Genomic DNA, 23,162 nt, shown 5'->3' on the forward strand with positions numbered 1-23,162 from the left:
ATAGTAAAATATTAAAACCGACATTCAACTAGCTTGAATGTACCTTTAAATAACTTAAATAAATTTACATTTTCATCGATCATAATCTCTAATTAAGATTACATTTAATGTAAAATTGAAAAATATATTTAAGATATACGTTACACTAATAAAAAATAATTTAAGTTTTATTAAAAAAAAATTGATATTTCTCTCCATCACAAGTCTATCCCAGTGCCACGTAAAGTTTAGCTCTTTATCCAATTCAACACAACGCTGACAACCAAAAACTAGACGCAAGTTCTGCTTCTTCAACTAACGCTCTATATAAATATAAAAGTAAATAATATGCTATCGTTTTCTCCACTGTACTGTACTTCCCTCTCTGGTTTATAATCATCATCAGACTTCAAAGGTTTGTTTCTCTCCTATTTTGATTTATAATCCTTAAAATGATGCCCTTTTTATCCGCATGATGAATTTTTTAGTGTGGGATGAATTCAATTGCTTGTGCTCGTATTCTTTTTCCCAAAATCATCACTTTGGAACTCAACTAGTATAGATTTTCTATTGTTTATCTCATTTTTTTATTCATCTTTCATGGATGTGGCTTAATCACATTTTTCTTGTGGAGAATACTCCCCATATCTCTTGCACTCATGCAACAATGAGCTTTCATTTTTTGTTCTCTGGCCATACTTGTGCTGTTCATAGGAGTTTTGCTCTGGTGTTTTAAATAGTTCATTATTAAATGAGTGTAATTTAATTAACAAATTTCATTAATGAAATTTTCATCAGCCACATCATAAATTTTTCATTTGCTACTTTTGTGATCATTTCTGCAAGTTGTAATCTCAAAATATTCCTTTTCTCCTGTTCATCTTCCCACCCTAATTCCCTTATCTTCTGTCCATTCAGGGGTTTGTACTATAAGCACAGAGGCAAAAGTGATTAGTATTTCAACTTGAGCCAACACTTTCAAGATGGCTATCACCAAGGTCTACATTGTGTAAGCATATACTCCAACTGCCCAACCCAAGAATTAATCATATTAAAAGGTGACACAACAAACTTGAATTTTATGGTTTTGTGACTATTATGTATCACATCAATTTTCGCAGGTATTACTCATTGTATGGTCATGTGGACACTATGGCAAGAGAAGTACACAGAGGGGCAGCTTCAGTTGATGGTGTAGAAGCAACACTCTGGAGGGTAATTTTTCAATCACTAGCAAATATTTGGATCCATTCTCAGTTAGTAGTTTGATTTGAGTTTGCTGAAAATAGGTACCTGAGATGCTTTCGGATAGAATATTGGAAAAGATGAAGGCCCCTCCTAAACCAAATGATGTAGCAGATATTAGGCCAGAACAACTTCTGGAGGCTGATGGTTTTATATTTGGTTTTCCTTCTCGTTTTGGCATGATGCCAAGCCAGTTCAAGGCCTTATTTGAAGCCACTGATGAGCTTTGGGCATCTCAAGCATTGGCTGGCAAACCTGCTGGAATCTTCTGGAGTACTGGTTTTCATGGGGGAGGCCAGGAACTTTCAGCGTGAGTATCCATCCCCCCTTACATTTCCACAGAAAAATGTTTCATTTGATTCTTATCACATTAATATAAAAGAAAACAAACTTCTTTACTATACATATAAAAAAAAAAAAGATCCTTCCTCTATACAATTGTTGATCATACATTGGAATGCAACTACTTCATTTACTTAACAATGTTATGCATGATATTGCTTGGCATGACATTCTATTTACGACTACTAGTATAATTTTTCAGTTTCCTCTTTATGTGATGGTTGCAGATTGACAGCTATAACTCAATTAGCTCATCATGGTATGCTTTTCGTTCCCCTTGGATACACCTTTGGAAGTGGCATGTTTGAGATGGATGAGGTAAAAGGAGGCTCAGCATATGGTGCTGGAACTTTTGCAGGAGATGGAACTCGTCAACCTACAGAGCTAGAACTGCAGCAGGCCTTTTACCAGGGTAAATATATTGCTGAAATAACAAGGAAGCTGAAAAGCTAACCTTTTTCTGTATAAAAAATACATAACAAGATATCTATGAAGTGCTACATTGTTAAATGTTAAGAACTTTTTATTGTACTTGCTCAAGGATTACTTTTACTTAAAAGACACAGATAGAAAGGCTTGTTGCTATCTTTTACTGGGTATTGTGGCTGCAAGAATATATCTTCTTTTGCCTCTTTCAGGAACTCTCAAATTATTCTAATGGGCTTAGACAACTAAGTCAAACCTCGTGGTTGACTTAGACAACCACCATATCAAATCTATCGTATAGTAAATTACCAAAAACTCAATGCCAAAACACCAGCAAGGCAAAAGCTGATCCAACGTTGGTATTGTATATTTCATGCCTATATTCACTCTATAAAACAATGTTGAATCGCCTATTTATTTGTTTTTGTTTTCTTTTTAATAAAAAAGGATCCAAACTACCGTGTTAGTACAGATAACCGATTATCTGCATGTATGGTTTTCAAAGTTAAATAGATTAAACACCTGATCAATTTACTGATTTACCAGTTGAATTGGTCGGTCAATTATTTATGTCCATGGAAATAATGCACTCGCATAGCTATTTTAACACATCAAGCACGGTTGTTGTTGGTATGACTATACTTGAGTAGTGCTCCTTTTAACAATATTACTATAACTTTGTTCTCCTCAAACTCAAATCAGTGTTTTAAAATCCCGCCCCATTCTGGGGTCGACCTCTCCGAGTCACTGACCCTTTCTCTCAGAGGATTCGGGTTAGTAGTTAGACCCTACTTGCATGTTGACCCCTCTAACCCCCGAAACCCCCGGTTAGGTTAAACCCTTGACTCTCGGGTTAGAGGAGTCAAAGGGGTCACTGCATATTTTTATTTCGTATTTTGGAATGTAAAAAAATGAATCTTCCCCCTGTCCACAGACGACGCCAATGTTACGATCTGATAGATCGATATGTCCAATCAGAGATTGGTATGTTAATATAGGATCTGTTTGCCCTCTCTCAGGTACCTATAGGAGAGGAGAGGTATCCTAGAGATCAGCGGATAGTCAAGGAGTGGGGTGTGTGCACAGTGACAAGCTAAGAGAGAGGGTTTAGAGTGTGTATACCTTATTGGTTTAACCCTTTACCTAACAGGAGTGGACTTTTGGGCCTCTTAGGAGTATTCGGGGGTCCAATTGTTGATCCATTGCTACCGTAGTAAGATTAGTGTAATTAAGGAATATTTCCTTAATTCTCTCTTAGTTGTTAATTCTATTTGGACCTTCTAGAATATGGGTCTTTATCAGATCCATAACAGTATTATTTTTAGAAAGAATTTAAAATTTTAATTTTGAAATCCATCCTAAATCAAATTAATTGTGAAATAATGAATCGATTGAAATATCTAAAAAAAAATACTTCTCAAACGCGGTGTGGCGGCCGAAAAATGGAAGAATAATAATGCACAACTTCTCCGGCTTTTTCACCCTTTTACCCCTTATTAATTAATTAATAACCATTTTGCCCCTGATTCGAAACTATTTATCAATCTGCCCCTCTTTAGTCGACTACTTTGCATTTTTAATCGACTAAATGACCAAAACAGACAAAAAATGGCTGCTGGGAGATTTAGTCGACTAAATCTTCATATTTTACAAAAAAAAAAATAAGTCAGTATGATTTTAATCGATTAAGTAGAGAGATTTAGTCGATTAGATCTCCCAACAACCGTTTAGTCGATTAAAAATGCAAGGTAGTCGATTAAAGAGGGGCAGATTGGTAGATAGTTTCGAATCAGGGGCAAAATGGTTATTAATTAATTAATAAGGGGCAAAAGGGTGAAAAAGCCCAACTTCTCCTGACCCACTGTTCATGACTCTGTGTAAACCACTCCAAAAATTTGAAAAATAATAATAATCAGTTAAAAAGTTGAAACTACTAATTTCCCCCCTTGTATTAAGTAATGGAGTTATGTAATTTATGTCCCACCTTATAAAAACATCTATAAATTTGGAATCGAAACTAAATTTTAGATATTCACAAAAAAAAAAGTTAATAAAAGTGGGACTAACAACGAGATTTTTGTGTACTAATCAGTTTCACTGTTAAATATATTCTTTTTAAAAAATTATTATGTGAATATGCATCGCAGTATCTGAACCTCAAATAATGCAACTAACACAACAAATACATTAGGCACAGTTGCTTCTGGATAAAGCTCCTTCTCAAACTTGAATGCAGTCGAACTCTTTTTCGGTGAAAGCTAAAGTCGACACATATTGCTTAAATAGTTTAATACCAGAGGTCCAGCAAATGGTAAAATTACATGAACTGTCAGTGGGTACTTTAGTAATGCGTTGATGTTGAACGTACATTGTACGTCAAAATATTAAATTAAAATTTTGTTATCTTGAAAGAGATTAAATCGCTTAATCTAGTTTTTTTTTTTTTTTTTAGAATGATATATGTGATTCTCAATTAAAGAAAAACAAACAAACTTGAATTCTTTTAAATTAATTGATTATGTGTTCATTATAATTTCAAACATTTTTTTAAAATTTTACTTAAATTATTTATCTAAGTCTCTATTATAAATTTAAATATATTTTTCTTTTTCTTTTAATGTATATTTTTTTATGGTTTACCTGAATTTTAAAAAATAGGATACAGTTTACGAGATAGTTGCTAGTTATTTAACATTTCCTTTCTTGTTAATCAAGTATACTTTTTCCACACTCAAGTATTCTTTTTATCTTATCATTTTTTCTTTGTCGTGTTTGTGGCGGAATTGTTCATGTGCCCTACATAGTCAAAGGTTTGTTCCCGCAGCTGTTTTGTTTGGTGTGATGAAAGATCAAACTGAAGCTGAAGTAAGCCGTTACGATTGATGTACTGGTAAGAGATTTGTATTGAAAATATTTTTAACATGTTGATGTTATTTGATCATAATCATTTATAGATGATAAAATAAGAAAAATATATATAATTTTTAAATGAGTGATTTGATCAAATAATATGATCACATGACTACTTTTTTATATGAGAAAATTTACTTTCAAATGATAAGAGATTTAGATAGTTTATATTAAGTTAAGTGTTCAGTTGTATTAAAAATAAAAATAAATAAATAAATTCAAGTCAAATTAACAAATGATGCCTGAAGTGAAACATAAATAAAGGAACTCCCTCCTCTTTCCAGTGTCTCCACCACACCAAAAAAAAAACCAAAGAAAATGGCTGAGACTGAGATAAAGAAGAAAGCAGAGCTGATCTTCATTCCATTACCGGGGATTGGCCATTTAGCTTCAGCCCTCCAATTAGCACAGCTCCTAATCAAACGTGACAACCATCTTTCCATCACAGTCCTCAGTATCAAGTCCCAAATTACTCCCTTTTCAGATTCATACATCAGATCAGTAATAGCCTCTCAACCTCAAATCCAAATCATTGATCTCCCTAAAGTAGAACCACCTCCTCAGGAGCTTTTGAGAGCTACACAACACTACATATGGACCTTCATGCAGATCCTCAAACCCCATGTCAAAGCCACTATACAAAACATTTTATCATCATCTTATTCAAATCCAGTTATTGGGTTGGTCCTAGATTTCTTCTGTGTTCCCATGATTGATGTGGGAAATGAACTGGGCATCCCTTCTTATTTGTTTATGACATCAAATGTTGGATTTCTGAGCTTCATGCTTTCCCTTCAGAAACGCCAAATCGAGGATGTGTTCAATGATTCTGACCCTGAGTTGATGATTCCGGGTTTCTCCAATCTAGTTCCTTCGAGTGTTTTACCTCGTGCTGCTTTTAGCAAAGATGGTGGATATGTTGCTTATTACAAGTTTGCTCAGAGGTTCAGAGACACCAAAGGGATTATTGTTAATACCTTTTCAGAGTTGGAGCAGGATGCTATTGATGCATTATCTGATGGCCAAACCCCTCCTATCTATGCTGTTGGTCCTTTGCTTGATCTCAAAGGTCAACTTAACCCAAATTTAGATCAAGCCCAGCATGACCGTGTATTGAAATGGCTAGATGAACAGCCACCTTCCTCTGTTGTTTTTCTATGTTTTGGGAGTAGAGGAAGCTTTATTCCATCTCAAACAAGAGAAATAGCACTAGGACTTCAGTGTAGTGGAGTTAGGTTCTTGTGGGCTATGCGTTCTCCACCAGGCTCAGATAATGCAGAGAGTGCCTTACCAGAAGGGTTCTTAGAATGGATGGAAGGTAAGGGAATGTTATGTGAGTGGGCACCCCAGGTGGAGGTTCTGGCCCACAGAGCCATTGGTGGGTTTGTATCTCACTGTGGGTGGAACTCTATTTTGGAAAGCCTGTGGTTTGGGGTACCAATATTGACATGGCCTATCTATGCAGAACAACAGCTGAATGCTTATAAGGTGGTGAGGGAATTTGGATTAGCAGTGGAGCTGAGTCTGGATTATAGAACAGGTAGTGATCTTGTAATGGCAGTGGAGATAGAGAAAGGACTAAAACACTTGATGGAAAGAGATAACGTGGTGCACAAGAAGGTCCAAGAGATGAAAGAGATGGCAAGGAAAGCTGTCCTTAGCGGTGGGTCTTCTTTCATTTCTGTTCAAGAACTTATTGATAATATGATGGGCCGCAACTGATAAGTGATAACTGTTGTTGTATTTCCTAGATGGGGTTGCCCCTTTCTTAAAATCAATGAATAAAAGTCAAATTATTTCAGTAACTGGAGCCTATGTAAGCCATTATTTCCACAAGCAAGGCTTGACTTTGTGTACTGAAGCGAAATAATTTTTTTTTTTGTGCAATACGGTGTATTGTATTTCGATTTCACTTAAAAGTTGCTGGATGGAAAAAAAATTATGTTCTATCTTACATGGAAGGAAGGAAGATATTATTATGTACTCGATTTTATATCGCATGAACAGTTATTACCATTATTACTAAGTAATATACCGATATTTCAATTTCGTTTTTCCAGGGTCTCCTTTCTTTATTTTATTAGTTTTAATAGCACAAAAGGAGGAATTATCTACTGTATCGATCCTTGTATCCGTTTAACTCTATGAAATACCAGATGAAATAGAACGGATTTTTTTTAGGGGTGGTAATGAAATTAGTTGATTGGTTATTGTTCGGTCCAGAAAAGACCGTATTGCTATACCGTATGGTATGCGCTCAGAGATATCCTATGGATAGGTATCTTTGTTGGCTTATAGCCAATATCCCCATCTCTGCGCACAAGCAATAAGCTTATAGCCGAGACGTGGGTATGTGCACAGTGTGGGCAGAAGTAGTAAAATAGGTTAAAAGTGTATACCTGGGGTCTTTAACCTCTTATTTATAAGGGTTACCTCTTGGGCTTGTGTAGATCTCCCAGTTGTAGTAGGATTTAACTTCCTTTCTGTTGGGATATAGACTCTATCCTTAGCTGCCTTACTATTTTATATTGTTAGGATACTTGGAGAAGTATCCTTTAAGGGATCCTTTGGTAGGTGGTTAGGATAAGGAAATATTCCATAACAGTTGCCCCCAGCCCGGCAGTTCGGAAGCTCGGACTGCTGGGGTGCCTAAGTTTGATTGATAGGTCGACCCTACCGAGGTACTATGATCATGCCTTGGGTCTGGTGTGACTACCTCTTCTGGGCTTAGCTTTTTATATTGGCTTCTTTTCTCTTGAAGTCTCTGAGTGGTGAGGCGGTGTTTGCCTTTTTTTGTTGACTTTGAGCTCGGCTTCTCTTACCGAGGTTTTTTAGTTTTGACTAGGCTTATAGTCAGTCTTTTATATAGGCGTTCGCCTAAGTTTTAGGATGGCATTTCGTACCTCCTTAATAATTAACCCGACTTTGCACTTCCTGGCGTTAAGTGTCGTGGTTCCAGATTTGGCTCGGTTTCGCATACCGAGATCTCTATTAGCATGGATTTGACCTTTTGCAAAGGTGTATTGTACTTTAGGGAGCACAGATTTTCTTACTACGACTTCTCCCTTTTGGATTTGACTTGCTGCCTATATCTTAATTCTGGGAAGGTCTTCCGTTCCTTCTTGAACGATTAGTCCGACTTCGAATACCATGACTTTTCTTGCTTTTGACGGACTTGGCTTCTTTTGCCATAGTCTTGGATTCTTGAAGAAGGAGTTCGCCGCCTCGATTTTAAGCCCGAATACGTATACCGTGGCTTTTATTTTTAGTCCCACTTCATTCGCGATGACTTTTTGATTTGAGGCCAGCCTGTTAGGCCTTTGTGGCCAAAACCTTAACGACTTGGCTTTGCTGTTGTAGTCTTAAGTTACTAGGGCAGTTTTCTGCCTTATTCATTCTGAGCCCAGCTTCACATACCGTGGCTTTCTTTAAATTGACTTGGCTTTTGCCTTGTCTACACTTTTGAAGGCAGTATCATTGCCTTTCTGATTTTAGCCCGGCTTAACGTACCGATGCTTTACTGTTGGACTAGACTTTTTTCCAGTCTTGTTTGAGCCCGGCTTCGCATACCGTGGCTTTCTACTTTGAGCCACGCTTCATTAGCGGTGGACTTTTTATCTAAACCCGGCTTCTTACGCTGTGGTTTTCTTATTTTGAACCCCGCTTCATTTACGGTGGATCTTTAATTTGAGGCTGGCCTGTTGGGCCGCAAACTTTGTCATTTGGCTTTATTGCCAAAATCTTGAATAGAAGCCCAACATCATATGTCGCCTCAGATTTTCTTTTATCTCAAAGTGGGGTGTGATCTTTTTCCAGGATCACGATCTCTCCAAATTCTTCTTCTCGGATTGAGGTGTGATCTTTTTACTAGAATCACATCTCTCCGATTCCGTTTTCATTTTTATCTCGGATTGGGTTGTGATCATTTTATTAGGATCACATCTCTCATTTTCTGTCTTCATTTTTATCTCAGGTTGGGGTGTGATCCTTTTATTAGGATCACATCTCTCATTTTATGTCTTCATTTTGATCTCGGAGCCTGAAGATAAGGTTAAGGCTGAGTTGAGCTCAAGGCTGAGGCCGAGCTTTAATCTTGAAGCCCTTCACTGAGCTGAGCTCGAGGCTGATGCCGACCTTTTAAACTTGAAACCCTTTGTCAGGCTGAGCTCAAGGCCGAGGCCGAGCTATTAAAGTTGAAGCCCTTCATTGGGCTGAGCTCGAGGCTGATGCGGAGATTTTATACTTGAAGCCCTTTGTTGGACTGAGCTCAAGGCCGAGGCCGAGCTATTAAAGTTGAAGCCTTTCATTGGGCTGAGCTCGAGGCTGATGCCGAGCTTTTAAACTTGAAGTCCTTTGTTGGGCTGAGATCAAGGTCGAGGCCAAGCTAATAAATTTGAAGCCTTTCATTAGGCTGAGCTCGAGGCTAAGGCCGAGCTATTAAACTTGAAGCCTATTGTTGAGCTGAGCTCAAGACCGAGGCCGAGCTATTAAAGTTAAAGCACTTCAATGGGCTGAGCTTGAGGCTGATGCCGAGCATTTAAACTTGAAGCCCTTTGTTGGGCTGAGCTAAGGCCGAGGTCGAGCTAATAAATTTGAAACCCTTAACTGGGCTGAGTTGAAGCTCAAGGCTGATGCCAAGCTTTTAATCTTGAAGCCCATTGTTGGGCTGAGCTCAAGGCTGATGCCGAGCTTTTAAACTTGAAGCCCTTCATTAGGCTGAGCTCGAGGCTGAGACCGAGCTTTTAAACTTGAAGCCCTTTGTTGGGCATAACTCAAGGCTGAGGTCGAGCTTTAATCTTGAAGCCCTTCATTGAGCTGATTTGGAGCTCAAGGCCGAAGCCGAGCTATTAAACTTGAAGCCCTTCATTGGGCTGAGTTGGAGCTCAAGGCCAAGGCCGAGCTATTAAACTTGAAGCCCTTCGTTGGGCTGAGCTCAAGGCCGAGGTCGAGCTAATAAATTTGAAGCCCTTCTTCGGGCTGAATTGGAGCTCAAGGCCGAGGCCGAGCTATTAAATTTGAAGCCCTTCTCTGAGCTGAATTGGAGCTCAAGGCCGAGGCCGGGATTTTAAACTTGAAGCCCTTCTTGGACGGAGCGCAAGGCCGAGGCCGAGCTAATAAATTTGAAGCCATTCACTGGGCTGAGTTGGAGCTCAAGGCTGAGGCCGAGCTTTTAAACTTAAAGCCCTTCATTGGGCTGAGCTCAAGGCTGAGGCCGAGCTAATAAATTTGAAGCCCTTCACTGGGCTGAGTTGAAGCTCAAGGCTGAGGCCGAGCTATTAAACTTGAAGCCCTTCACTGGGCTGAGCTCTTCGATGGGCTGAGCTCAAGGCCGAGGTCGAGCTAACAAATTTGAAGCCCTTCTCTGGGCTAAGTTAGAGCTCAAGGCTGAGGCCGAGCTATTAAACTTGAAGCCCTTCGTTGGGCTGAGCTCAAGGCCGAGGCCGAGCTAACAAATTTGAAGCCCTTCTCTGGGCTGAGTTAGAGCTCAAGGTCGAGGCCGAGCTATTAAACTTGAAGCCATTCGTTGGGCTGAGTTCAAGGCCGAGGCCGAGCTAATAAATTTGAAGCCCTTCTCTGGGCTGAATTGGAGCTCAAGGCCGAGGCCGAGCTATTAAACTTGAAGCCCTTCACTGGGCTGAGCTCAAGGCTGAGGCCGAGCTATTAAATTTGAAGCCCTTAGCTGGGCTGAGATGAAGCTCAAGGCTGAGGCTGGGCTTTAATCTTGAAGCCCTTCAATGGGCTGAGTTGGAGCTCAAGGCTGAGGTCGAGCTATTAAACATGAAGCCCTTCGTTGGTGTAAAGAACCAATTCAACCCAAAAGCTTAAGCTAGTGGGTGAGGGCTTTTTAATGATTTTATATATCTCAACACGCCCCCTCACACGAGAGCCCACTGGGCTTGAAGGGTGGACAATGCACAGGCCCACCTACCTGTGCGAACAAAGAAATTCCACTTGAAAGAAAGTGGGGGGCGGCGAGGATTGAACCCGGGACACGAGGCTCTGATACCATGTAAAGAACCATGGGATACACCACCCCAAAAACTAGCTCAAGGGGTGGGAGTGCCCAAGGTCTTATAAACTCCACATTAGTTGCATGTACAACCAATGTGGGACTATATATCTCAACACGCCCCCTCACACAAGAGCCCATTGGGCTTGAAGAGTGGACAATGCAACAGGCTACCTGTGCTAAGAAACGCCACAAGAGAAAGTAGGGGACGGCGAAGATTGAACCCGGGACACGAGGCTCTGATACCATGTAAAGAACCATGGGATACACCACCCCAAAAACTAGCTCAAGGGGTGGGAGTGCCCAAGGTCTTATAAACTCCACATTAGTTGCACGTACAACCAATGTGGGACTATATATCTCAACAGTTGGGCTGAGCTCAAAGCCGAGGCCGAGCTAATAAATTTGAAGTGCGACGACGAGAATCTCTGTCAAATCGTCATCTGCTTGGATCTAGAGCTCCATTCTAGAGTCTCTCAGAGGATCAAAAGCCCTTTTGCGGTAGGGTTTGTCTCCTTATATATATGTGGTTTCAACAATTTCAGGGTGCGCGAGTTAGCCTGCAATCTGTGGCTTTGTGCTATACGGCACGCGTGCTCACCATGGATAGGAGTCGAAATTTGTCGTTTCCCACAGACGGCGCCAATGTTCGGTCCAGAAAAGACCGTATTGCTATATCGTATGGTATGCGCTCAGAGATATCCTATGGATAGGTATCTTCATTGGCTTATAGTCAATATCCCCAACACTGCGGACAAGCAATAGGCTTATAGCCGAGACGTGGATGTGTGCACAGTGTGGGCAGAAGTAGTAAAATAGGTTAAAAGTGTATACCTTAGGTCTTTAACCTCTTATTTATAAGGGCTACCTCTTGGGCTTGTGTAGATCTCCCAGTTGTAGTAGGATTTAACTTTCTTTCTGTTGGGATAGGGACTCTATCCTTAGCTGTCTTACTGTTTTATATTATTAGGATAATTAGAGAATTATCCTTTAAGGGATCCTTGGGTAGGTGGTTAGGATATGGAAATATTCCATAATAGTTATTACTATAGAAATGATTTATTTTTTTATTATTATTACTAATATGGACCACAAACAATTAATTATAGCAAGTTAAAGATAAAAATAAATAAAATAGAATAAACAAAATAGAAATAAACAAAATTCATTTCTATTTTGTTTCTATTCTATATAGAATTCTATAGAATAGAAACAAAATAGATAAAAATAAATAAAGATAACATATAGATAATATATAGAGAATAAACAGAGTGTTTTTATTCAAAATGCCCTGTTATCTACAACCAATCCAGTGCTTCAATATAATTACCGGGAGTGAGAGCTATAGTTTGTTTCCAATATTCAGCAGCTTAATCAAACCAAGACTCGACAACTTCAGAATTTTCTTGTCGAATGGCCTATTCTCCGCGGTCGGAATAGGTGAGTCAATTCCTTTCTTTAGAATCGTACTTGAGAGTTTCTCGGTTCATTTAGTTCTTTCGGTGTTCTGTTTTTTCTGGAATTAACTAAAAAAAGAGAGATTAATTACATGAATTTCAAACTTGAATTTTGACTAATACTAGTATAAGAATAAAGAGTTTCATCCTATCATTCCAATAAGACAATGTCTCCTGAACAGTAGTTGAAAATTGATATTGGAGCAGTTTGTGTCTCGTAGATGTAAAGATGTATTTAAGTAACTGTGATTATTCTTTCTATTCTGTTATGCTTTTCTTATTGTTTTATTTTTTGGGAAGGGTTTTAATGATACTGTTCATTCACATCTGAACTGGAAATAAAAGGGATCGTCAACCAATTTAAAAATTGTGATTAGCGAAGATTACAGAACAACTTAAACAAACCTTTTAAATTAAAAGACTCATGTTTTCTTATGACAATTTAAATATGAGTCACATTTTATATTAAAAAAAAAAAATTAACAGACACGAAAAATGAATTTATTTAGGAAAATTTTTTGCTCTCCCGCAACAGGAGAGCATGATTTCCGTAAATTAAATGTAACAAATTGGCTAGATTTCAAGTAAAACCATTTATAATAAAAGATTTCAAGCAAACTCCCACATTTCCTGAATGTATGTGGATGTACATTTTTTCCCTTCCTTCAATAGTGTTACGAAAGGGGTATTCCTGTTCAATTTTCAGCCCTTCCCCTTTCTAATATAAGCTATTAAATCATGACATTCACATTGATTGAACTTTAAACATATGAAATATTTTTTAAGTGTAATTAAAAAATTTATTATCGACAAAAAATAAATTTATTTTTTCAATAAGATTCTTCAAACAAATAAAATGTTTGATGCTTGGAGGAAGAGCGTGCTTATGCCTATTTACTAAAATAAGGGAGATATCCAGAATTGTTCTAACTATAGAGGCATTAAGCTCAATAGCTCATGAACAATACTATGAAATTGTGGAAAAGAGTTATTGAACATTGTTTGAGGAGAGAGACCAAGGTTTCTGTAAATCAATTTGAATTTTTGTCAGGAAGATGTACCACAAAAGCTATTTTCTTGATGCGTCAATTGATGGAAAGATATCGAGAAAAAAAGAAGGATTTACATATGGTGTTCATAGATCTTCAGAAAGCATACGATAGGGTCCCAAGAAAAATTTTATGGTGGATTCTTGAGAAGAAAAAAGTATTATCAAAGTATGTAAATGCAATCAAGGATATGTATGATGGGTCTACTACATGTGTGAAAGCTTGTAATGGAACATCAAGTTATCTCCCTATTACAGTAGGTGCACACCAAGGTTCCGCCCTGAGTCCTTATCTCTTTGCCTTAGTGATGGATGAACTAACAAAAGACATTCAAGAGGAAGTGCCTTGGTGTATGTTTTTTGCAGATGATATTGTGGTTATTGATGAGACCAAAGATGGTATTAATAGGAAACTTGAATTGTGGAGAAGCACTTTGGACGACTAAGTATATGAAGTGTGAGTTTCTTCTGGTAAAAGATGAGATCAAGACCCTGTGCATCTATTTGGTCAAGAGGTACCCAAGAAAGATGTTTTTAGATACCTGGGATCAAAATTTTGCAAAAAAGTGGTGAGATTGAGCAGGATGTAAATCATAGATGAAATGGCAGAGTGCATCTGAATTTTTATGTAACCACAAAATTTCCCTTGAGCTGAAAGGAAAATTCTATAGAACACCAGTAAGGCCTACAATGTTATATGGAGCTGAATGTTGGCCAGCACATAGGCAACACGAGCATAAAATGAGAGTTGCAAAAATGAGGATGTTAAGGTGGATGTGTGGTTATACGAGGATGGATAAGAGAAGAAATGAAGATATTCGACGAAAAGTAAAAGTAGTACCGGTAACTGAAAAGATAAGAGAACATAGATTGAGATGGTTTGGACACGTAATCCCTAGATGTTTCTGTAAGAACAAAAATTTGTTACCAAGAGCTCGACACAAAGAGAGGTAGACCGAAACTTACTTGAAAAAAAGTAGTTAAACAAGACTTAATGGAGTGGGATATAGATTAGTGAACGGTATGTCTTAGGACAGAATGGAAAAAAACTATAAGTATGGGGAAGGTTAAATCCATTATTATTCCTATGTTCCAGATGACTCCTTTTTAGTCATTTTCTTCTTTAATCGCCCTTCTCCAATTTTTATTTATTTATTTTTTATTTTATTTTATTTTATTTTTTAATCTCCTCTTATATATTATTAGTTCATCTATTGTCGATCCCAATTAACTTGAGTTAAAGGAATTACAGGTGATGTTGATGTTAAGTTATTTATGCAAACAAGTTCAAGGCAGAATATAAACTGAACACCAATGAATCCCAAGATAGGTGGGTTCCCCTTGATTAATCATTAACTATGTAAGCATCACCAGCACATCAGAAAAGTTGAATAAAATAATTGGATGCCAGCAAATGGTTGATCGTATATCCTTTTCCTATACTCCTCTAATAATTCGCTCCTGTCTTGTGCCATTAAAGTCAGAGGCTAAAGTGAAACATAAATCCTATTATTCCTCTCCCACCACCACCACACAAAAAGAAGAAGAAAAATGGCTAACACTGAGATGAAGAAGAAAGCAGAGCTTATCTTCATTCCCTCACCGGGGATTGGCCACTTAGCTTCAGCCCTAGAATTTGCACAGCTCCTCATCAACCGTGATAAACATCTTTCCATCACTGTCCTCTGCATCAAGTTCCAATATACTCCATTTTCAGATTCATACATCAAATCAGTTTTAGCCTCACAACCTCAAATCCAACTCATTGATCTCCCTGAAGTAGAACCACCTTCACAGGAGCTATTGAAATCTCCAGAATACTACATCTTGACCTTCATGGAGAGCCTAATACCACATGTTAAAGCCACTCTGCAAAACATTTTATCATCTTATCCTAGCTCTGATTCAAACCCAGTTGTTGGGCTTGTCCTAGATTTCTTCTGTGTTTCCATGATTGATGTGGGAAATGAACTGGGTATACCTTCTTATTTGTTTATGACATCAAATGTTGGATTTTTGGGTCTCATGCTTTCCCTTCTGAACCGTCAAATTGAGGATGTGTTCAATGAATCTGATCCTGAGTTGTTGATTCCGGGTTTCTCCAATCTAGTTCCTTCAAGTGTTTTACCCGATGCCTGTTTTAGCAAAGATGGTGGCTATGTTGCTTATTACAAGCTTGCTCAGAGGTTCAGAGACACCAAAGGGATTATTGTTAATACTTTTCCAGAGTTGGAGCAGTATGCCATTGATGCATTATCTGATAACCAGACCCCTCCTATCTATGCTGTTGGTCCATTGATTGATCTCAAAGGTCAACCTAACCCAAATTTAGACCAAGCCGAGCATGACCGTATGTTGAAATGGCTAGATGAGCAGCCTCCTTCCTCTGTTGTCTTTCTATGTTTTGGAAGCATGGGAAGCTTTGGTCCATCTCAGACAAGAGAAATAGCACTAGGACTTCAGCGTAGTGGAGTTAGGTTCTTGTGGGCTATGCGTTCTCCACCAACCACAGACAATGCAGAGAGAAAGTTACCAGAAGGGTTCTTAGAATGGATGGAAGGTAAGGGAATGCTATGTGGATGGGCACCCCAGGTCGAGGTTCTGGCTCACAAAGCCATTGGTGGGTTTGTATCTCATTGTGGATGGAACTCTATTTTGGAAAGCTTGTGGTTTGGGGTACCAATATTGACATGGCCTATCTATGCAGAACAACAGCTTAATGCTTTTAGGCTGGTGAGAGAACTGGGATTAGCTGTGGAGCTGAGATTGGATTATAGAAGAGATAGTGCTCTTGTAATGGCAGAGGAGATAGAGAAAGGGCTGAAACAATTGATGGACAGAGATAATATGGTGTACAAGAAGGTGCAAGAGATGAAAGAGATGGCCAGGAAAACAGTCCTCAGCGGTGGGTCTTCTTCCATTTCTGTTAGGGAACTTATTGATAATATGATAAGCAGCAAAAGTTAACTACAGTTGTATTTCATGGATGAAGTTGCTCCTTTCTTCGAATAATATGTGTAATGAAGTCAAATTATGTCAGTAACTATGGCCTATATAAGCCATTATTTCCAGAAACAAAACTATCATTCTAATGAGAATATGTGACTAAAAGTAAGTTGAAAATTGAAATGTAGCAGTTTGTGTATTGCAAATTTACTTAAGCGACTGTGAATATTCTCTATTCTATTCTGCTTTTCTCTGGAGGGTTTTTACGACGCGGTTTATTTACATGTGAATTTCGGAAATAAAATGGATTACCCAATCAATATAAGAATTTTGATTATCAAAGATTATAAAATAACTTAACAAACCTTTTTAATTGAAATGTATTAAGTCAGATTATAAAGCCTTTCAAACCTTTTTAATTGAAATGTATTAAGTCAGATTATAAAGCCTTTAATAATAAGGGAAATATGTCTCTCCTGTAAATAGGAGAGACAATATTCTTCATGCATATATATAAAAATACGTGCCTTCTCTTTTTCTTTTCTTTTTTGGGATATATTTTTCTTATGTTGTAGGAAAAGAATTACCTCATGTTGTAGAAATAAAGGTATAAGTGGGACCCACGTGTAAGAGGAGAGAGAAAAAACAAGTGGTGGGACCCAACTCCTTTTTGTGTGTGTAGGAGAGATGTTTATCTCATGTAAAATGAGATAAACATAACCCTTCTTTTTTATAGTGGGGGAACCCACATAGCCTGAGTCTGCAAAGAGGAGAAATCTCCTAAATCTACTCCTGCAGGAGAAAATACAAACCCTTATAAAGCATTTCAAAGTACACAAACCCCCCCCCCCCCCCCCCCCCCCCAAAAAACACCTTTTTTTCCCTAGCAATGATGGAGAATATCTTGAAAATTACAAGATTTCAAGCAAGAGGCAGTATGTAGTCCTGTTCTTTTTTAAACCCTCCTCCTTTCTAATAAAAGCTAGTAAATCATCAAGAAAAGCTCTCATATCTTCACAAGACTAGATTTTATATCTACCTCTCTTTTTATAAACATTTACAAATGAAAAGATAAAATACCCGCAATCAAGAGTAAAACACTAATATAACACTTAAAATAATAATCTCTACATTTTTTACCAGAACCATTAAAATTGGGAGCTTTGACATGCCAGAGCTTTTGCTCTTTGCTAGCATGTACAAAAACTAAAAAGATGGCATCAGTAATAGTAATAGGTATTGACCAAAGTTATTGAATTTATGCAGCATTAGCATTGGTAGTTGGAGATCATTGAGCCAGACCAAACATTTATCAAACTGATCACACCAAAACGATAATTACCATTGCCCTCGTAGCAGTGTAAGCAATCATATGACAAACAAAATGACAATGGAAATATTATAAGCGCTGAATCACAATTGAGGTTATCAAATGATGTTCAACTTACTTCAATACTCATTTCTCTCCACGACAAAGGAGGAATGAGATCCTCAAACCCCATATCTCACATATTGCCCTTACCTTCTTGATCTCTTCTCTTCTCTCCGGTCAAAATCATATCTTGCTTTTGACTCTGGTCGATCCATGTCATTTCTATATGATCTGTTATCTTGCTTCCTATCATAATCGTCTCTTGACCTTGGTGTAGATTCATCTTCATTGTACTTTCTTGATTTCCTGTCTTCCCAGTTACTATGAGTTTCTCTTGACCTACTTCCAAAATCATCCTCATTCTGCTTCCTGGGTCTTTTATCTTCCCTTATATTAGAATATCTTGCCTTCGGTTCAAACTCGGCATCTTCTAGCTTTATTGACCTCTTCTCTTCCCTTCTATGATGATCTAATGGCTCAGGTTCCTTATCATCATAACCATTACTTTTTGATCTTTTTTCTTCTCTCCCATATCGATCTTCTCTGGACCTACGTTCAAATTCATCATCTTCATGCCTTCTTGATCTCTTTTCTTCTCTCCTACTGGTATTTTCTCTTCGCTCAAATTTATCATCGTCATCATGCCTCTGCAACAACTTCTCTCTTCTATTCTTGGGTTGATTGTCTAATCCCATCTCATTGTCATGGGTTCTGGGGCGTGAGTCTCTGTCTTGAGTTTCTGCAATACGATTTGATTGGTTGTTGCCAGATCTTCTCTCTTTCTTGGGACCCTCAAATTTGTCATGACCCCATTTTGGATTATCTTCCTCACGACCCCAACCAGTATTTGCAGCTCTCTGGATAAAGACAACAAAAACAGTCAAGAACTCAACAAACAAAAGGGTAGCTGGACAAATCATCTGCATCTAAGCAGCAGATTTTATTCGAAAATTCAGCACAATTTATAACATCAACAGCTTCAATAGTTCAACCATAAGCAAAGCAAAATTGAGCAGAAACTAAACAAAGCAGAGAAAACGTGGAAGAAAAAGAAGCAGCAACAAATCAAACAACAGGGTGATGAAGCAAAATAAATGGAGATTTCAAGTTAGAACTTAGAAGGCATGTCTACCATTATACATTACGATCAGCAAGCTCACAAGCTTAATCACTATTTGAATTTCTTAGACTCGTTGCTTGAGTTTTAGCACAGGAGACACTAAAACTCATCCATGGTCCATCTCCAGCTACCAACAATGCTATTCCAGATCTAATTCAACAATTTTGATGGAATAGTAGTTACACAATGCAGATTAATTATATAAGAACATATTCAAGAACGTATGAGATTCTATGCCATTATTGAGCCATACAGTAATGCTCAAATTAGTCTTGACCTTGCAATCATACGTAAAACTTGTGTCAATTCAATTCCAATTCTGTTAAGATTGGAATTCGTTTTATTATTAGAGTTAGAAAGCATAAGATTTAAGATACAGAATTAAAATTCATATTCCTATTCCAACACCACCATATATGCAGACTATTTAGTTCAGAACAAAGATTTCTTATTCAATTAATTAAATCATTCTTCAATTTCACATTATTGGTAATGCTTTCTTTACTTCATAAATAACTATCATAGAATAAGGCCACAGCAGGAGCACAAGAGCTTATTGGTATTACATAAAAGCAAAATTGAACAAACTGAAGCTTAGAGAAACCAAGTAGAACTTACCCCAAAAACTGACCAATACAAATTGACCACAACTTCAATAAAATCTCAGTAAAGGTATATAACACTCATCAAAACAAAGGCAATAGCTAAATTTCATTGAACACGCTTCAGTGTTAGTTATTAAATTCAATGTGCAACTTCTTCCCTTACCATTCTGCACCGTTCTACTTGGAATAATTCATTAAATATCCATCAATATTCTTGTTTACATTCTCTACGGTTTCGGAATAAAAGGAAAAATAAGGTTCTCTGTTGAGGTATGTTCTTTATAAGCATACTTGTGAATAGCCCCGCTTTAGCGCGCTATAACGGAGTTGCGTTGCGGTGCAGCGGCCGGCCACCACAAACCGCGCTGCGACAGTCAGACGAAGTGTAGCGGATGTAGCGGCCGCTATTGCGGCTGAATCGCGGCGCTATTGCGCCGCTATAGTAGTTTCTGCAAAAGTGTTCTCGTCGTAGAAGGAAGAGATTTACAACTTAGATACAAGTGAAAGTGAAGATGAAGATTTGGATGTTCATGATTTCAATTATGATTAGTTCCTTATGTTCTTTGATTTTGACATTTCACTTAGTGGCAATTTGAATTTTAACTAATTTTGTCACTTTATTTTGTTGTGTTACATTATTTGAGACTTTAATTCCTTCAATTTGCTTATGATTTGAATTTTAATGTTTGAAATCATTTATGTTTGAGTTTGAGATCCTTCAAATTTGTTTTTTTTGTCACATTTTAATATTTTAAGTTTTATATTTGTGGAGTACAATTTAGTGTATCACTTAAGTACACTTTGCACAGTAGCATTGTAGCACTACCCGCTATAGCGCTATAGTAGTTTGGAGGGTCAGGTGCTACGCGCCGTTGCCCGAGATTAATAAGTATGTTTATAAGAAGAAGGAAGGCCCGTGGAGATTCAGTCACTCAATGTCAAAGTTGAGAGAGGAAGAAGCAAAGTAAATCTTGATTGAACAAAAAGCCCTTTTTTCAGAAATAAAAGTTTTCTTTTTAGATAAACGAAAAATTTATTAAAAAAGAGAGACTATAAAGTACAAATTAGGAAGGAGGATCATGAATCCTCCCAAGGCTACGAAAAGAAAAAACCAACAGCAACAACGGAGAAAAGTAAGAATAAAGAATATACATCAACTCATAAGGAAAACCCAGTCTCTTCACAAGTCTGACCTAGAAACACCCTTTACAAAACCCATGAGCTTCAACAAAGCTAAGAAGACAAGCCTGCCAGGAAGGTTGTAGCATCTAATTAGAAATGATCGACTTACTAGCTAAAGTGAAACAAATTTTAAGTTAGCAAAGACATTAACAACCTGAGTAAAAAATAAAATAAAATTTATTCTGGATGTAGTTATGCTCTACAACCAATATCAAAATTCCACTCCCAAGATATCAAAGTATCAAAGACTGATATCTCATTCAAATAAGCCAAAAAAAAGCATTGCATATGAACACTTTAATAATGTTTTACATAGGACCAAACTTTAATAATGTTCAAGTTTCAAGATAAAGTCACAGGAGTTAATAGAACTAAGCATATACATATTAAATTTTTGTGGCATGATTGTAGTGCAGAATGCTTATCTTACTTGCTCATCATGAGAAAATTTGCAGCCAGCTCCACGAGTACATTCACCCTTTTGGAAAGCTCGACAAATGCCACGGGCCTCCCTTTTCTGCCGCTCTGTCTCTTCATCTTCCTCTTCCTTCTTCTTATACTTATCCACATGATCCACCCTAATAATTCTACCTAAAACCTGTGCTCCATTCAGATTATCTGAGACACACACACACACACAAAAAAAACATTACAAGACAATTTCAGGTTATATTATACATAACAAATTTCAGAATTAAAGAACAGAAACCAACCTACAGCAAGATTTGTGCTCCTTTGATCTTCATATGCAAGGAATGCAAAACCCTTTGATTTGCCGGTACCTTTGTCCCTAACGAGATTAACATCAACAACCTCCCCATATCTGGGTTTTACAAAAATCATCCAAAGTTTTTATCTTTGAGATAGAAAAATAAAAAATCAGAATAATAATAGATGAAATAGGAGAGAAAAAAGCATACTGAGCAAAAACAGCGAGGAGATCACCCTCGGTGAGATCAAAGGGGATGCCACCAACGAATACATAAGCGGATTCTTTGTACTTGGAGTGCCATGAAGCTTGTTCACTGATGCCCAGTGCTGCTTCTTTCGAATTGATATTCTGAATGCGCTTGACTAGCGTTAATGGATTCATGTTGATGCAAGAAACGAGAGAGACAGGGTTAGGGCAAAAGCTATAAGCTCAGAATTCTCCGGTTTTTATACGGTTCATTTTAAAATTTTATACCAAAAAAAATATTTTCGATTTTAATTAAGGCCTTTTTTGTAAGTTATCTTATATTGTAAGATAAATTAAGTGGGGCCCACTAATTTTTAAAAAAAGAAAAAAAAAGTGAGAGACATCTTTTTGTGTGAGTATAACATGAGAGATGAATCTTATGTAACATAAGGGTCTGTTTGGTGTGACGTATAAGGCATGATAATATAAGTTTATACTATACGTTATGACATTTTCAGTTATTTTGTGTGACTATCGTATAGTATAAGCTTATACATCAGGATCCCTTAATACATCAAACGATGTATAACATAATCCGGCATAAGGGGGAGGGATAAAGCCTGATAAGAGGTTGGTGTATTAACATCATTGACCACTGTAATTCTCAAAAATTAATATATTATTTTAATATTAATATATTAAAATAAAAATTAATTTTTCAATATATTGATTTTTAAAATTTTGAATATTTTTATTTTTATAAAAATTAATTTATGTTTTGGACTCAATAAATTTTTATAAAAATTAATATCACATTACATTTTTTGAAGAATTATATAAATTCTTTATTAAAAGATATTTTTATTAAAAATATTTATTTTTATCCTATATAATATTATACATTGCATTACCAAATACTAGATGATATTATCTTATACAATATATTATTTTATACAATACCGTGTCAAACGCTGGATAGTATTAAAATTTAATCAGGTCTTATACAATCAGGCCTTATACTATCAAGTCTTATCCTATACTATGCACCAAACATGTCTAAAAACTAAAGTTCCCGATTAATGCAGCGTGATATGCTTCAATTTTAAGTTTATAGTATTAAGCGAAAGTTATATAGCCCAACCCTATTCCATTAGTCCCCTTTAATTAATGGACAAGATTACATGTTCATATACTTTGCTTTTTTTTTTTACCATTGTTCTTGTAATTAAATTATAATTTTAACACAATTTAAGTGACCATGTGTTTTTATTTACAAAACAAGTTCCTTTTTTCAATAAAAGAATAAATTATTATTTTTGAAATTCTATAATAAATTAATTTTTTTTTAAATGGTCCTTGACAATACTTTAAATACCTTATAGGGTTATTACCAAAAAAAAATACCTTATAGGGTATTAAGTTTGAAAAGTACGAAAAGAGGGGAAAAGTTTAAAATCATTTCCCTTTGAATCATATATCTCTTATATTTTTTTTAAAGAGATTAAGATTTTTTCAATTCAAATTTGTTTTTAACATTAGAAACCTAACTAATATGTCTATTTCATTCTTTTTAGAAGATTAAAATAAATTGAGGACAAATAAGGACAAATAGAAAAAAAAAA

At 36.8% G+C, this 23,162-nt stretch overlaps 4 protein-coding genes across 7 annotated transcripts; 3 read left to right on the forward strand and 1 right to left on the reverse strand.

Moving 5' to 3' along the window:
- Positions 1 to 263: 263 nt before the first annotated feature.
- On the forward strand, positions 264 to 2,153 carry LOC133292735 (probable NAD(P)H dehydrogenase (quinone) FQR1-like 3). Of its 2 annotated transcripts, none has more exons than XM_061491177.1 (5): positions 264 to 394; positions 898 to 988; positions 1,101 to 1,194; positions 1,269 to 1,534; positions 1,794 to 2,153. In XM_061491177.1, the coding sequence occupies exons 2-5, from the start codon at positions 963 to 965 to the stop codon at positions 2,017 to 2,019; spliced, it is 612 nt and encodes a 203-aa protein (XP_061347161.1). In that variant the 5' UTR covers positions 264 to 394; positions 898 to 962; the 3' UTR covers positions 2,020 to 2,153. The 2 variants fall into 2 exon arrangements, with proteins under 2 accessions (XP_061347161.1, XP_061347162.1); XM_061491178.1 differs by having other exon boundaries at positions 351 to 394; positions 898 to 1,037.
- A 3,025-nt stretch (positions 2,154 to 5,178) lies between these two features.
- LOC133292757 (UDP-glycosyltransferase 71K2-like) lies at positions 5,179 to 6,758 on the forward strand. Its single transcript, XM_061491210.1, has one exon. It carries the CDS (start codon positions 5,221 to 5,223, stop codon positions 6,622 to 6,624), a length of 1,404 nt encoding a protein of 467 aa, XP_061347194.1. The 5' UTR covers positions 5,179 to 5,220; the 3' UTR covers positions 6,625 to 6,758.
- Positions 6,759 to 12,338: 5,580 nt separating this feature from the next.
- LOC133292732 (zinc finger CCCH domain-containing protein 25) lies at positions 12,339 to 21,750 on the reverse strand. 2 transcript variants are annotated; one of them, XR_009748966.1, is made up of 6 exons: positions 21,563 to 21,750; positions 21,356 to 21,465; positions 21,073 to 21,260; positions 17,812 to 18,592; positions 16,951 to 17,155; positions 12,339 to 12,428 (listed from the first exon to the last, which is right to left on the reverse strand). XR_009748966.1 is itself a non-coding variant. In XM_061491173.1 (4 exons), the coding sequence occupies exons 1-4, from the start codon at positions 21,733 to 21,735 to the stop codon at positions 17,882 to 17,884; spliced, it is 1,182 nt and encodes a 393-aa protein (XP_061347157.1). In that variant the 5' UTR covers positions 21,736 to 21,750; the 3' UTR covers positions 17,330 to 17,881. The 2 variants fall into 2 exon arrangements, 1 of the variants encoding a protein (XP_061347157.1); XM_061491173.1 differs by lacking the exons at positions 12,339 to 12,428; positions 16,951 to 17,155 and having other exon boundaries at positions 17,330 to 18,592.
- On the forward strand, positions 14,753 to 16,580 carry LOC133292731 (UDP-glycosyltransferase 71K2-like). 2 transcript variants are annotated; one of them, XM_061491172.1, is made up of 2 exons: positions 14,753 to 16,037; positions 16,125 to 16,580. In XM_061491172.1, the coding sequence occupies exons 1-2, from the start codon at positions 14,969 to 14,971 to the stop codon at positions 16,382 to 16,384; spliced, it is 1,329 nt and encodes a 442-aa protein (XP_061347156.1). In that variant the 5' UTR covers positions 14,753 to 14,968; the 3' UTR covers positions 16,385 to 16,580. The 2 variants fall into 2 exon arrangements, with proteins under 2 accessions (XP_061347156.1, XP_061347155.1); XM_061491171.1 differs by having other exon boundaries at positions 14,753 to 16,567.
- Positions 21,751 to 23,162: the final 1,412 nt, after the last annotated feature.

The sequence above is a fragment of the Gastrolobium bilobum genome, unplaced genomic scaffold (genome assembly GCF_033153095.1).
Source record: "Gastrolobium bilobum isolate Gb01-03AN ecotype WA unplaced genomic scaffold, APGP_CSIRO_Gbil_v1 utg6105, whole genome shotgun sequence".
NCBI lineage: Eukaryota > Viridiplantae > Streptophyta > Magnoliopsida > Fabales > Fabaceae > Gastrolobium > Gastrolobium bilobum.